Raw genomic sequence first — 14,462 nt, 5'->3', positions numbered from 1 at the left:
GTTTGAGACTACAGGTTTTACCTTGCAGTCCTGAACAGGAAAAAAGTATGTCAGAACGTCCACTATAAATAGGGCAGACAGTCTGAAGTACTGAGACCAACAGCCGGAGGTCCATTAGGCTACCAGTCTAAGATTTCTGTCACCAGACCCAGCCAGGGGTACCGCCAGTAGACATGTGGTGGCTTGCATGGCTGTAAAAAGAGCACACAGGTCAACAGTGTAGTCTCCCACATTTATGTACCATATCTGCAAAATAACAAATATCCCCCTTTGTCTACACCCATGAAGTCCTGTGCACTCAGCGTTCCTTTCTCTCCAGGTAAGATTTGATCATCGAAGACAGATTATTTTGAATGAGATCAAGAATGGTCATTAAGCAGCTGTTTGGCAGTAGCTTTGTCAGCCCTGCCAAGTAGCACGCATCAGGGGTCAGACCAACGCACTTTAGTGCTGGTGGCAGCATCACCGCCCTAAAATGCATTAGTCACGCATTAGAGCTCCTGGACCCCCTATGAGGCGCTAACAAGGCTGCATATCAAAAACAGCTTGAACGCTTTAAATTGGCTTTCCGGCAGTGTCGGCAGTGCTGTACAGCCTGCGGTGAGCAAATCAATGGTCTTATTGACACACTGTGAACTGGGCAGGTTAGGGCCATGTTCAATTCTAATTATTAACGAAAGCATTACTTTCTTTCACCCATTGATCTGGTTCTGCCAATAAGCACCGGCAACACCAATAAGACTAGCCTACCGTATTTTCCGGCGTATAAGACGACTTTTTAACCCCTTAAAATGTTCTGGAAAGTCGGGGTCGTCTTATACGCCGGGTACAAAATTTGAAGGTATGTTTTCATGTGTTTTTACATAGCACGGACTTCACCCGAAGGTGTCAGACCGCTTCTCAATAGGAAATGGGCATTACAGGAGGAAAAAGTTACATGTGTGCAAGTAGAGGTACTGTATAGGAGGGCACTCAAACACAAGAACTAACGTTACGTAGGCGATGGTGGCACTGTGGAAGTATCAAAAGCAAACCCACTGAAAGCGGATCTGAAAAAGGGAAATAAATTACAGTTACGGTACCGGTAATCTGCCAAAAACATCAAATTTTCCTTAATGCATTCAGCAGCATATCCACCCTATTTATTGTTCTCGAGACACAGGGGAAATCATCTGGCTCCACCACAGGCTATGCTAATGAACAGAAGTAATTTCCACCGCAAACCACCATGCATATGAGTAAGAAAACTACCCTAATGTGGATAATGGCAAACCACCATGCATATGAGTACGTAACAATACTAATGTGGATAATGGCGATGGTGGCACTGTGCACTGCGTTGGAAGTGGGGGTAGTCTTATACGGCGAGTATAGCACGAAACCTACATTTTATCAAGAAAAGTAGGGGGTCGTCTTATACGCCGGGTCGTCTTATACGCCGGAAAATATGGTATTTTAGGTGGATTTTCATTGCTGTGCGATATTTGGATGCAGTGACTGAAAACTCACCGCGAGGCACTCAACTGCTAGTCACTGCTTTTATTTATTCAAGAGAATGAGTCAAACAAAGAGCCACACATTTGACAGTAGAATCTCACTCATAGATAGATTTAAACCACAGAAATGTCACACATAAACGATCTGAATACTTGACAGCTATGCTTTGTGGTTTGAGATTTCTAAAGCAAAAAGCTGAGACATTTTGAGGCCCTTGGTTGTTAAATGTTAATATTGACATGGTCTGACCTTGAAAAAAGCTCATAGAGATGTAAAGGCTTGCTGAGGGGAAACAAAGTAATTAGCCACAGCTAAATTGTGGGAAATAAGATGTAATAATGAATACCGTTAGAGTGATGCTGAGAGGTGCACTGTTAAATTCTTTCAGTTACTTCAATTTAATGACAGATCGCTCTACACCGATAACACTATTCACAATGGCAATACATGTGTATCAAAGTGCCAGTACCAGCCGCGATCGGCAGTAGGAGTTCCTGCAGGGCGGTGACGTGGGGAGGGGGTGAGGCAGTGGGGGGGGTAGTAATGTATGGATTACAGAGTTTAACAGGTAAGTAAACATTTAAATAAATAAAATGAATTTCGTTGCGTGCATTGCATCACCAAATGCGATGCAGTGCGCGCAACAAAATTCGTTTTATTTATTTATATGTTTATTTACCTGTTAAACTCCGTATTCCATACATTACTACCCTCCCACCCTGCCCCTCCCCTCCCCACGTCACCACCCTGCAGGAACCCCTACTGCCGACCGCGGCTGGCCAGTACATTGCAGCATCCCTAAGGGTTCGGGTTTATTGAATGCCATTTGCCAATCTGAGAAAGAAGAGGCCAGCATCATATTTAAATATATATATATATATATATATATATATATCTATATATATATATATATAGATATATATATATATATATATATTATTAAAAATATTGCGAGCCCAAGTCATAGGTTTTGACTTGAAACCATTTTGCAGAACTCCAGGAAACCCTGTCTAGAACATGTCGAGGCACCGCTGGGAAACAGAGCGGGAAACAACATGTTTCTAGCATTACTAACTCTGGGGCATATTACCAACAACTAGCCATATTTATCGCTAAATGCGCTTAGCGACTTTTTTTTTATCGCTGCCTATCGCTGGATATTTTAGCGGAGAAAACATGCCTATCGCCCCCCTTGATAATATGCCCCTCAAAGTATTAGGATGGTCAGGTGGGTGCTCATCAAAGATCCTTCATCATGAAACTTGAGATGACAGAAGGCAAGGATCTTGTTCTGCGGCACCCAAGCAAAAATATGTCTTGAAGAAAAACTCTTGCAATTTAGAGAAGCAATTTCAAACTAAACTTATCCTTAAAACTGTATATACAAAAAAAATGTTGAACTTTCTGCTGACCACCCAGAGGAGATGCATCTTCATCAGACTCTCCCTGAAGCAGCTACTGCTCTTCTACTTTTTGCCCTCACAAAAGAACAAACTGGAGCAACCAATGAGTCTATACAAGGAATGTGCACCCTAACATGGCCTCTCCCAGCTTTTACTACATCCCAGATAAGTTTCACTATCTCCATTCATCACAACGAGAGCTCTCATTTTCTGAAATGATGATGCAAGACTTTATACAGCGTTTTATCTTTTCTCAGTCAATCAATCATTCAGTAGATTTGTAGAGCGCTACTTGTCACCCATGAAGGTATCCAGACGCTGGTAGGGTCCAGTTGATTAGGTCTTCAGGGACTTTTGGAACTCTGTAAGAGATGGGGAGATTCATAGATGGAAGGGTGGCCCATTCCATGTCTAGGCTGCTAGGTAGGAGAAGGAGGGACCTCTGCATCTGCTACGTTGGAATCGGGGGTGAGGGTTAGACGTGGGGCAGAGATATCTGATGGGCAAAGCCATGTCTACAGCCCTCCAGCTATGCCTCCTGCTTGCCAAAAACACCATCTTGAACATTGTTGTATTAAATCATTCTGCAGACAACACGATATTGTTCTCCAACCATACAAATTAATGGACTCATAAGAAACCTGTATTTTAAACCCTACCCCTCAAACAATATTGGACTACATATTGAAGTAGTGAGTAGTAATGACTTATTGTTACCCCTAGTAAAGCCAAGTAAAATGTTTCGATTGTCATTTGTGGTACTTTCTTTGACTAAACATTATGTTCTTTGTCGCTTTAACTGTTTAAGAATAGGTTGTTTCTTATCTTCCCCTTGGTTTGTTCCTTGAACTCAACCACTTGACTAAAGGGTGGTACAAGGTTACCTGGAGAAACTTTGGTGGATCATTGTTGTTCAACAGTTGAGAATAGGTTCAACAGTTGAGTATAGGTTCTGTGAAGCATTTGGCAAAGTGTGTTAAACTTAAAAGAGGCTTCTTTCTCAGATCACCTTCTATTTTAGAATCCAGTCACACCTATTATAAAGAACACTGAAGAAATCCTTTGAACTGTGATGTACTCTGTTCCATTTTGTTCATGATAAATTTTTAACAACGATGAGTCAGAAGCACCATGGGGGCCGGTAACATTAAATTCTGTAATACAAGTGGATTAACACATGTACTCACAGCTCATAAAATGTAACATTGTTTTCATTTTAGAAATTAACTTTTTGTTCTATTTTTTTTACAGGGACCACCTGGACCACCAGGAGACCAGGGACCACCAGTAAGTTAATGTCCTGAAGGTGACCACTTAGATTCCCAATCCGTCATTTTTTTAAAAGATATATTTCTGCAATGGAAAGACAATGCATGTCACTTGAATCTTATTTGATGTATTTAAGCAGGTAATAAATGTTCTTGCCTGTCTGATCATTGTGGTAAATAATAGTTTATTGTAAATAGAATTCAGTTGGGATCTAGAAAATTGAAAGTCAAGAGTAGAAGAGGGTGGAATTGAGTGTCTGAATAGATATAATGAAAATATTGTCCGACAAATATTGTGGCCTAAATATAATTTAAAAAATATCGCTCCATGGGTATAGAGTTTATTTTATTTACACCTCTGGGGTGATATTTGTATAAACAATAATTAGGACCACAGTATTTTTTCTTACAATGTTTAGACCATGATATTCTGGTACCATAAATCAGATGGCAAAGGTGGCACACTTTTCCAATGTCTCCTGACTTCGTCAAGGTGAAGCTTTGCCTGCCTGCGACCCACACACTGGACTGATTTGTAGCCACAGAATGTCTTACCCATGAATTGGAGAAGTGTGGCTCACTGGTTAGAGGAGGCAGACCTGGAAGCAGAGGTCAGCCCGGGACCAGGGTTCAATTCCCGGCTCGGAGGGGTCTTGAGTCCTAAAATGTCCATGGACTCAACAATTCTCGCTCCGGTGCCTACTCGATTCACGGGTTCACACTCTGCGACTCTGGGCAATAGCTTGCTTAATCTCCACAACGGCCCCTCGCGGTGGGATGCCTGGCTTTCACCTTGCGGATACCCTGCTGGGGTTATCTCACAGGGGAATACCAGGACGGGTTCCCTAAGCAAGCGCTTAGAAACCGCTTGGTGATTTGCGCTATATAAATTCCTGTACATTTACATTTATTTATTTACAATCATGGGGACCTTGATGGTCCTTTCTCTGACTAAACGTAGTGCAGGGTCTTTGTCCCTACAGTTCAGGAGTTGGGTAATGACAGTTCGAGCAGTGGCACCAGGCAGCAGCCAAGAACTAGGCAGCGATCAAGAACCCAACAACCTGTGAGCTCTCTCAACGATGAAGCACTGGGAGAACTGATCTCTGCCCACGATCTCTTTTAATATTTGTTTAAGAAACGTCTCCATCCAACTCGTGTTGGTGGATTTGCAAGGCCAAGAATTTGTGGACTATTACACCTAGAGAGCAATTCTAAGTCCTAGTTTTTGGCAGCGACATTCGACAATCAGTAGTTAGTTTTGTGGCTTTGCTCTTTAGTTCTGTAGTGTTATCCCCGACCATGGGAAACTCTACCCTCCACCTTTTTGATAGGGTCATTATGCTTCTCAATACTGGCATTTATCTGATCATTTGTTGCCACAGCACACGTCTATAATACCGCGTGGGCGCAAAGGCAAAGGGATTCCCTCATTTGCATGGGGCCATGCAAATGAGGGAATGCCCTCTGATGATAGCGCTGGGTCTTTATGTGCAAGAGTGCTATCGGTATTACAGAAGGGGACGCACAAGCATCTGCGGCCCCTTAATGCCAAAGTGCCCCAGGCATGCGCAAAGTGGGTACAGAAGTTTGTTGTGCCCCCGGGGCACTTCCGTAATACAGACCCAGATGTTCAATGTCTTGTTAGGTAGTAGCAGATTCTGTAAATAGTCTGGTTGTTTCAGGACAAGCAACTTAACAGGGGCACAGCAAAGCTTGATGTTAATCATAAAGCCAAAGGAAGGGAGATATGCTTGAATCTGCATCACCCAGTGATCACCCAAGCTTTAAATGGGAATCAGTCTTCAGTGGAAGAAGTGATGAAGAGGGAACCTCAAGGAGAATACCTAAAATATACACCATTTAACTATTCTGCAAATATGGATTTAGATCTCAGAGCAGAGATGTCATTAAACCTAAGAGACTGCATTTAGTGAACAAGATTGGGGCTGATAGCCTGTGTTTTGAAATTAGGATAATCAGAGTTTAATGGAAAGAGTAGACAATGCGAAGGGGTAACAGGAATGAGAAGATGAAATGAAGATCTGCATTTTGTGAATTTAATTTATGGAAGATAAAGCCCTTAATGGTATCAATACAGTTTAACAAACAGTGGGCACTGTATAACAATGATCCTCTTAAGGATAGCTGTTGTTGCCTTGCTGGTCAACATACAGTCCAAAACCTCACACCAGCTCTCTCAGCGACTTCATGCAGATAATAAAAAGCATTAAAGGCCAGGAATTACATTTGAGGTATAACAAAGTGCACTAAAATGGAGTTTGGCTTTACAAAATCTGCATTGGTGTGCTGAATGTGAGAACTTAGGAAGAATTAAATTGCCACAATGGTGGTTTCGAGAGGAAGGGTGTCGCACAATCATACCCATCAAAGCCAACTGTACGATCAAGGAGTACAAGCACTGAGGCATCCCTATCGTCAGCACACACATTGAAGTATAAACTGACTGGCAGCACCCAAAGACTGAATCTAGAGTGGTAAGTCTTGAGAAACAATGAAAACTGATGTGCTTCTGTGGTTTGCTTGTTGCATGCTTTCTAGGGGCCTTATTTATGAAGGCCTTGCGCCGCCGGTGCGTCACTTTTAAAATGGGAAAAAGTGACGCACCAGCGGCGCAAGGCCTTCATAAATAAGGCCCTAGAGGTTTACCTAGAAAGGGAAAAGCAGTGATAGGGCAAGCACTTGTCTGGATCCAGTGTAACCCTTTTCAGTAGGATTTAAATTTGACCTGCATTTGTTAATAATAATGATTATTATAATAATTTGTGTTTGCAAAGTGCTTGCTACTGCACATTTTGCCATTAGTAGTGATGTACATCACAGTTTTTACCATAATCGCATTTAATGAAGCTTAATAATGAAAGTTGCCTCTGTCAGTTTTCGAACCTAAGATTTTCTGCATGTCACAAACAAAGCTTCACTCACAGAGGTACCCTGAGAATTAAATGCTTTCAACACTAGCTATCAGAGGACCAATCCACTCAAGTTAACTGGGTAAGATAGGATTTGCTAGTCAATGTAGGCTAACAATGTGGTAGCCTATTCAGCTCTGGGGAGAGGGGTTGGCCTAACGGCTAAGGCGCTCGACCTCGGACCTGGGGAACTGGTTTGAGTCTCGGTAACGACGCCAAAAACCCCCTGTGATTCTGGGCAAATCACTTAATCTCCCCGTGCCTAAAAATGAAAGTGTCCTCATGTAACGTAACTGGTGCTATGTAAAGCGCTCTGATAACTGATTCGGTTCGGTTCTAGTTCGCGCTATATAAAACTCTGCAAAAAAAAAAAAAAAAACCTCTAGTGCAAGTATTTTCTGTGCCCTAAGTAAACCAGAGTTCGCAGTTCAAGCACTCGCTTTCACCTATCAGCAAGGCTTTTTGAAAGGTCATTTGTTACAATATGGTGTCCCCATTTGGTTTTTTGTGGGAGTGCCGTAAGGCAGCTACACACCGTGGCCTCAATGCAGCATTTGCCTGCTTTTGTTCAAAGAGGAGGTTGTTGTGATATTTTTCTACCCTTAGCAATCTGAGTGTGTCAACGAGGTGATAATAAAGTATGGCAGAAGGATCAAAATCATTATGCCAAGACTGTATGTACTCACTTTCATCACCCTCGTGTTGCAGTTCACATTCCTATGATGCTATCCCATGTTGCTCTATTTTGTGTTTAATCTTTTTGAACTCAAATGGTTTCTCAGTAGTTCATGCTTTCAATGATTTTATTACAGAAGATATTGAGGGCACACTATCAGCAGCCTTGCAGTGTACAACAACCAATAACAATGATAGTATCTCAGAAGGGTGAGGCCTAGGATGAATTCCACATACTGCTCTCCAGTTGTCTCTTATCTAGTTTACCATTGCAGGTCCCAACTAGCTACTTCCCGTGAATGCTTCTTTACATCTCACATAGACAGTCAGATATGGGATGATAGTAATAAAGTCCATCCCAGCAGATCTCACCACCACTTCTCCCTCCAGTCATACCTGCTCAGTACCATACATTTTAAATAAAATATCAGGTTGGCCAACTCAGTGCAGTAACCAGATAAGTAGACTACGATCATAAGAAAAGACAAAACGGGACCTGCAGAGCTGCTCAAAGCTGCCAGTTTAATGAAAACTATAAATTGTGCATCTCACTCGCACCTCTTCATTCACTACACGGTCAAGCACTTAGTCCCCTAATGCAATAACCGCACCTCGGTGGTAATCACACACAACATGGAATCACTTCCTACTTATGGTCAAAAACAAAGACAGCACCCTTCCAACTACACACCCTACACAGTGTTGATTGCTGCCCATGTAGGTGAAAGAGCCTGGGCCCATCTGGTCAGTTCCAATTCAATGTCAGTATTCCAATGGTTCTTTTTTAGCAGCATAAAAGTGTAGAGTGGACTATAAAGGACATAAATCAATAAAAATACAGTGTAACACAGAACAGCTACACAAGAACCCAGGTCAAGTTTTTTACAGGTTCAAAAATAGTTGGACATACACAAATCTTTGCATGAGAGTGTAAAAATACAGGGGCACGGGAGAAAACCAAATCTTCTGAAAAGGTTCACTCTGTGAAGCATGAAAAGAATGATAAGGTTGATGATGATTATGCATGAGAGGAGAAAGCAAAAGTTCAAATCCCCCTGCTTCGCCACTTCTTTTGTAGACAGCATTTCGTTCTAACTATCCCTACTCTAATTCTAGAAGTGGCACCCCTAAGTTAGCATATAAGCAAAGGATTTTCAAGAAAAAAAAGTGTCAGCTGGTAGAGCTTTCCTAAGAAGTCACTCCATCTTAAGATGGTTCTGAGATGTGAAGCCGCAAACAAGGAAAGGGGCGCAAGATAGCACTCAAGTGTTCTCTGTCAAGATCACAAGCAAGAATGGGGTGTCTGTCCCTCTCTACAATGCATGATACATTCAAAATTGTAGTCTGCAAATATCCCATGATGCTCTTCTCATGAATACTTCACAATGGACTCAGCCACAAACTTTTCCATGACATCGACTCCTTTCACAGCCTTCTATATGTACGCCCCTCCGTAGCAGTTTGTCCTTGGTCTTCTCTCCTCCCCCTGTGTGAAAACACCTACCTCCATCTTATCTTCTCCAGGCCAGGCTAACTGTAACTCCTTCATTCTGCAACTTTGTCTAAGAGAACTATACCTCTACTCTTCACTAGCAAACGCTGTCCATCTGAAAATGCAAACGTGAGACAGAAAGCATCCTATGAAACACACATGAGAACTTAAACATTTGTTTCAGAAACAAGGACATTTCAATGTGCTGCAAATTCGGGCCAATGACGTACGCTGAATGAGTTTACCATGCTGTGCATGTTAAAATTACATAAACCATTAACATTCATTAAGAATAATTTCTTTAACTACATTAACACGTGTCTTACACTCTACATCATTCGCCTACAAAAGCATCTAACACAATCGATATCATTGGGTCACATTCACTAATGAGTCCTATTTACGAATCGCATTGGTTCCATTTTCCAGCACAAATTGTATGCATTATCAATCCCTATATTAGAATGTACCAAGTTCGTAGAAACACGTTACTTGTTTCACGGATCTTCTAACATCTAACTTCTCTCATAACATTGAATAATATGTGAGTTCATTCTACAAGCGATTACATTGCACTCCTCACCGGTTCTCCACATAGGATACAAATTTTGCACTCTGTCATAGACAAAAACATCAGTCCCCACATAGGGGTAGTAAGTGCTATATAAATGTAGCAATACAATTCAATACAATAAGTCACGATCAGAAATTCTTGATTGCTGACTTTTGTTACAGTGCTAGAGGACGCACCTTAGATTAGGGATTTAAACTGCGTGGCCTGATACGATTCAGTACCTTACCTTAAGAAACTGAGGAGTATATTTACAAGGAAGTTTGCGTAGCGTTTGCACTAGGCAACATGGTACAATCGCAATGCAAACCTTAAGTAAGATTTATGTAGCCACACAAAGCCACTTTGCATGGCCCTGAGTAGCTTCATAAATCTGGAGTAGCAGGCAACGCAGCGCAAATCGCTGTGTTGCGTAGCTCTGGCCTGGTACGCATTCCATGGGCGTTAAGTGGGTGTTTCCACGCAACCCTCATGGTTTTTGACGCATTCCCGGATGTACCAGAACTGGTAAACCTGGGAATGCGCCAAAAAGTTATGCCTTCCCAGGGGAGGCGTAACGAGGAGATATAGCTCTATTTCTACTAATTTCTTCCTCATTCTATGTCTGCTGCATTCTGCAGCACACATAGATAGAGAAATATGTCTCCTAGATTGTTTTTGTGCAGGAAGGTGCTCCTTCCTGCGCAAAAAACTATCCTGCATGCAAAGCAGTCACTCTTGCATCATGGTGCAAGGGTGCGTACGTTGTCGCTAGGCAACCCATTGTGCACCCGCGCATGGGAAAGGACAAGAATGTGCTGTATTATTGCCTTAAGTATGGCGCATTCCTGTCCTTTCCTTCTGTCTTTTTCATAAATGAGCCCCTCAGAAACTATCAAACAGTTGTGAACCATCGCAGGTCCTAAGCTACTATATACTCCAAAGTATACAACTTTTTACCTGATTGTGTAAGCAGTGTGTAATGTAAATGTTCCCTCTCTCTCTCGCAGGGCAGCAGAGGCCTTGGATTTATCGGCGAAAAGGGCGAAGTGGTAAGAGCAATATGTTGACATAGTTGTGATATATATCAGAGGAACTGTCTCCCGCAGAGTATCATCATCCAAAAATTATGTGATCTTTAGGAAATGCAAAGATTTTGAGATATGTGCATTCTTGTCTGTTTGTAAGTGTGTATGCATTGAAAGCACAAATGTACCTAGGGAGCAAAGTAGTACTGTACATAGTCACAAGATGGTGACTGAGGGGTGGATCTGAATCATGTGCGTTGGGATGGATTAGAGGTTGAAGTGGGCCGGATCTATTGGGAACAGAGTTTCCAAGTTTTTTAAACAGTTTTCATACTTTTTGGTAAAGAATAAGTGTTTCTACACTGTTAATGGTAACCTTGGGTTGCTTCAGGTGAAAATGAAAGAAGGGATTCTCCTGCACTGTGAAGAGCAGCTTAACTAGCATTTGTATTTCAATGAAGGTGTGTGCCTTATGTTCTACATGCAGTCACTTCTACAGGAACGTCCAACAATATAGTTAAGAAATATTTTTTTTATTTTTAGATATGAGTCTTACTCCACCCTCAGGCTCACTGACTCCGCCCCCATTTGTCACAGTGATGATCACAGTTCCCATACTTTTTTGTGCACTTCAACCGCTGGATTGATAGAGCAGAGGGAAAGATTCCTCACTCCTAGGTGTGGGATCCATAATGTTGATGGATCTGGGAGTCTGTGAATTGGCACGCCTTTGCTGAATCCAGGGTAGTGTTGGTACCAAAGTCTTTCTGGCATAAAGCAAAGTATGTCATCATCCAAAGGATGCTTGGCTTTTACAAATGAGGCAAACGTCTGCAAGCAAATGATCATCTATATTTTCACAGGGTGATCCTGGCCTTGATGGTGAGCCCGGCCCTACTGAGGTATCAACTCCGACAGGCACCTTCTTCCCAGACTCATACCAGGTAATTCTAAATCTGCGATGATTGACTTTACCGGGGAGCACATATACGGTTAATGTCCACTTTGTTGCTAATATTAAAGTGTTCCTGTAACTAGCATTGCATATATGAAGAGCATTAGCATAGAGGCATCGTCATTACAGTTTCGGTAGATGTTCTACCATAGATCTGTGAGAATGCTAAGATTAGATGCATTGAGTGGCACGTACACAGTTAGTCGTGGGGCCTTATAGACTTTATATGAGTTTTATAATTAAAAACAGTACAAATCATTTTTAAAGTGCCAATACTATGAGTCCTGAGATTTCTAGAGAAACCTATTAAGATGCATCAAGTGAATGGGATAAACAACAATGCAATCAAATGACCACTTTGTGTTAACTCAGTAGTAAGTTGTTTTTCCGTAATTGTTTGTTTGATCGGTAACATACGCTCTGGTGAAGGAATCAGGAGTATTTGGTGAATCAGTCATCAAATAGCATGTTAGGGGGATTCCTAGTTGGACTTTGAAGTATCCAACTCTTGAGAACGGAGGGAGGCAGAACATATTTACAGTGCCAGAACAGCTTACCTGTGTTTCAGAAAAGTGTTATAAAACCCCCAGTAAGTGTTTCTGTGCATTCATGTATTCATGCTTTGCCTGTAATCCTATGTGATGTTGATTCACGTTGGTCTAGACCATGGATACTTGCAAACATTTCCCAGGGAGTCGCAAAGTACTGTCTGTGGCATGCCCGAGGGCCGCACCGATGCCAGCAATGTGAGGGTTGGGGTTATGAAAGGTGAGCGTAGGGGAATGAAAAGCAAATTCATGGCATGGACAACAATCTGAGCCTACACATGACTTATGTCTGCCACAAATGCTCTATTCTTATGCACCAAGAATTAAAGTTAAAGCATTAACTTCTAATGTAAAAGTTGAGAGGGTAAGAGAATCGCGTCTGGTGACTGAATTGCATCCTTGCTTTCCCACTTGACAAAATTGTGTGATCCTAGGTGATAGGTTAATTTCACTTTGCCTCCTATTTCTTCATTATCACATATGAGAGCCCCTTAAAATGTACAAGTTCAGGATGTGCGCTGTACAAAGCCTTCTCTTGTGTTGTATTTAATAAACTATAATGTTGTTCCAAATTATATAACAACCAAGGCTCCACACAAAGTGCACTTGACAAATGACTTGCCTCTTGGTTCACTAATGGCATTGTTTTCAGAATGGGAGCGGCATGAATGTTTCTAAGGCCATGTTTGAAAACTATCACTGCTAATACATGCCTCTCAATGCAGATATAATCTGATCTATTAAGGTAAAACACTTGTGCATGTTAATAAAGTACACTTTTTTGACGTTTGCAGAGAGTTTGCATAGAGTTTATCATGTTTTTACATGTTTAGTGCAAGATGTCTTTAAAACTAAAGGTTTTCCTAAAGATAAGCTGTCTAGGACACCTTATTTTCTTCTTTACCATTAATTTAGTTAATGTGTAAATAAAGGAGTCCTGCTTGTTTCACAGCTTTCTAAAGGTTCTGCTCCCTCAAGTGAACAGCAGCCAAGTGCTCCTGTTCACCAGGGGGCCGCAATTAAAGGTCAGGAGGGCCGCATGCGGCCCCCGGGCCCTACTTTGAGTATCCCTGCTCTAGACATATGCATGGTTTGGACTGTGCAAAATCGAGCAATGAGAGTGACACATATTCAGTTGCTATCTTAATTACATCCCTTTCACATTCTCATACGTATCTCCACCTATACTCCACATAACAAGGAAACACTTCAAAAACAATTCAAGCACAAGAAATCAGATTATTTAAAAAAATATATATATATATATTGAGAGTTTGCAGTATCATACATCATATACACTTTCCAGGAATACAATGCAATGACGCTTTTCGATATAAGAACAGAATAACAATAATAAATAATAATAAGCAGCTAATAACAGGTACCTTCTAGCGATCAGTATATAAGAAATCAGATTAGATACAAAAAAGTGCACAGGATATCAGATTGGGTGAGTGGAAAAGACAGAGCTGTAGCAAAGATTTAGAACTCTCTTCCCTTGAATATCTCAGCTCCCTAGCGCAATCCGCTTTACCACAGCCTGATAAAAAGGTTGGACATTTCCTTAGAGAGTTAGCCAGGTTAGTTATTCCGTTCTTGGCCCGAAGTGTAGAATGAAAAAATTATTAACCCCTTGGGCGCGGCCGCGATTGTGCGCCTGTGCGGCCGTTTTATTGAGTGGGCGGGTTGATGACGGCCCCCAGCCGTCATAAGCACACGCCCACCGTGATGCATGACGGACGGGGGCCGTCATCAGCATGGAAGGGGTTAAAGAGTAGTCTTGTGCTCAATAAAATAAATAAAGTTCCTCAACACGCATAACATAGCCTATTAGCTAAGGCTTGTAATACTATGTAAAGTAGGATCATTATAGTACTGTTTGTGTACTCTTACATGCCTTTGCATATATCATGCTTTAACAGGGTAGGTACTGTCCGGTACTGAGCCCCTGCACTTCTTTAATTTGAAAGAGAGAGTAGCTGCACGTCTCAGAACTGCTGCAATACATTTAATGGGAGAGCGCAAGCACTTTACAGGAGCGGAGAGGCTCTCTAAAGAGTGAGTACCTTCACTTCTATATTCCGATTTAAGGCACCGTGCATATAGGCCCCAA

General features: G+C 41.8%; 1 protein-coding gene across 1 annotated transcript in view; it reads left to right on the top strand.

Moving 5' to 3' along the window:
- The window catches only part of COL4A2 (collagen type IV alpha 2 chain), a 732,177-nt gene that overhangs the window by 387,259 nt on the left and 330,456 nt on the right, over positions 1 to 14,462 (top strand). The window contains exons 11-13 of the mRNA XM_078657554.1: positions 4,152 to 4,187; positions 10,829 to 10,870; positions 11,710 to 11,790. Coding sequence (XP_078513680.1) covers positions 4,152 to 4,187; positions 10,829 to 10,870; positions 11,710 to 11,790 — 159 coding nt within the window. The remainder of the gene's footprint in view (positions 1 to 4,151; positions 4,188 to 10,828; positions 10,871 to 11,709; positions 11,791 to 14,462) is intronic.

Source organism: Lissotriton helveticus, chromosome 8 (genome assembly GCF_964261635.1).
Source record: "Lissotriton helveticus chromosome 8, aLisHel1.1, whole genome shotgun sequence".
Taxonomy (NCBI): domain Eukaryota; kingdom Metazoa; phylum Chordata; class Amphibia; order Caudata; family Salamandridae; genus Lissotriton; species Lissotriton helveticus.
The sequence above is the reverse complement of the archived record's forward strand: the minus strand, read 5'-3'. Positions and strand labels throughout refer to the sequence as shown.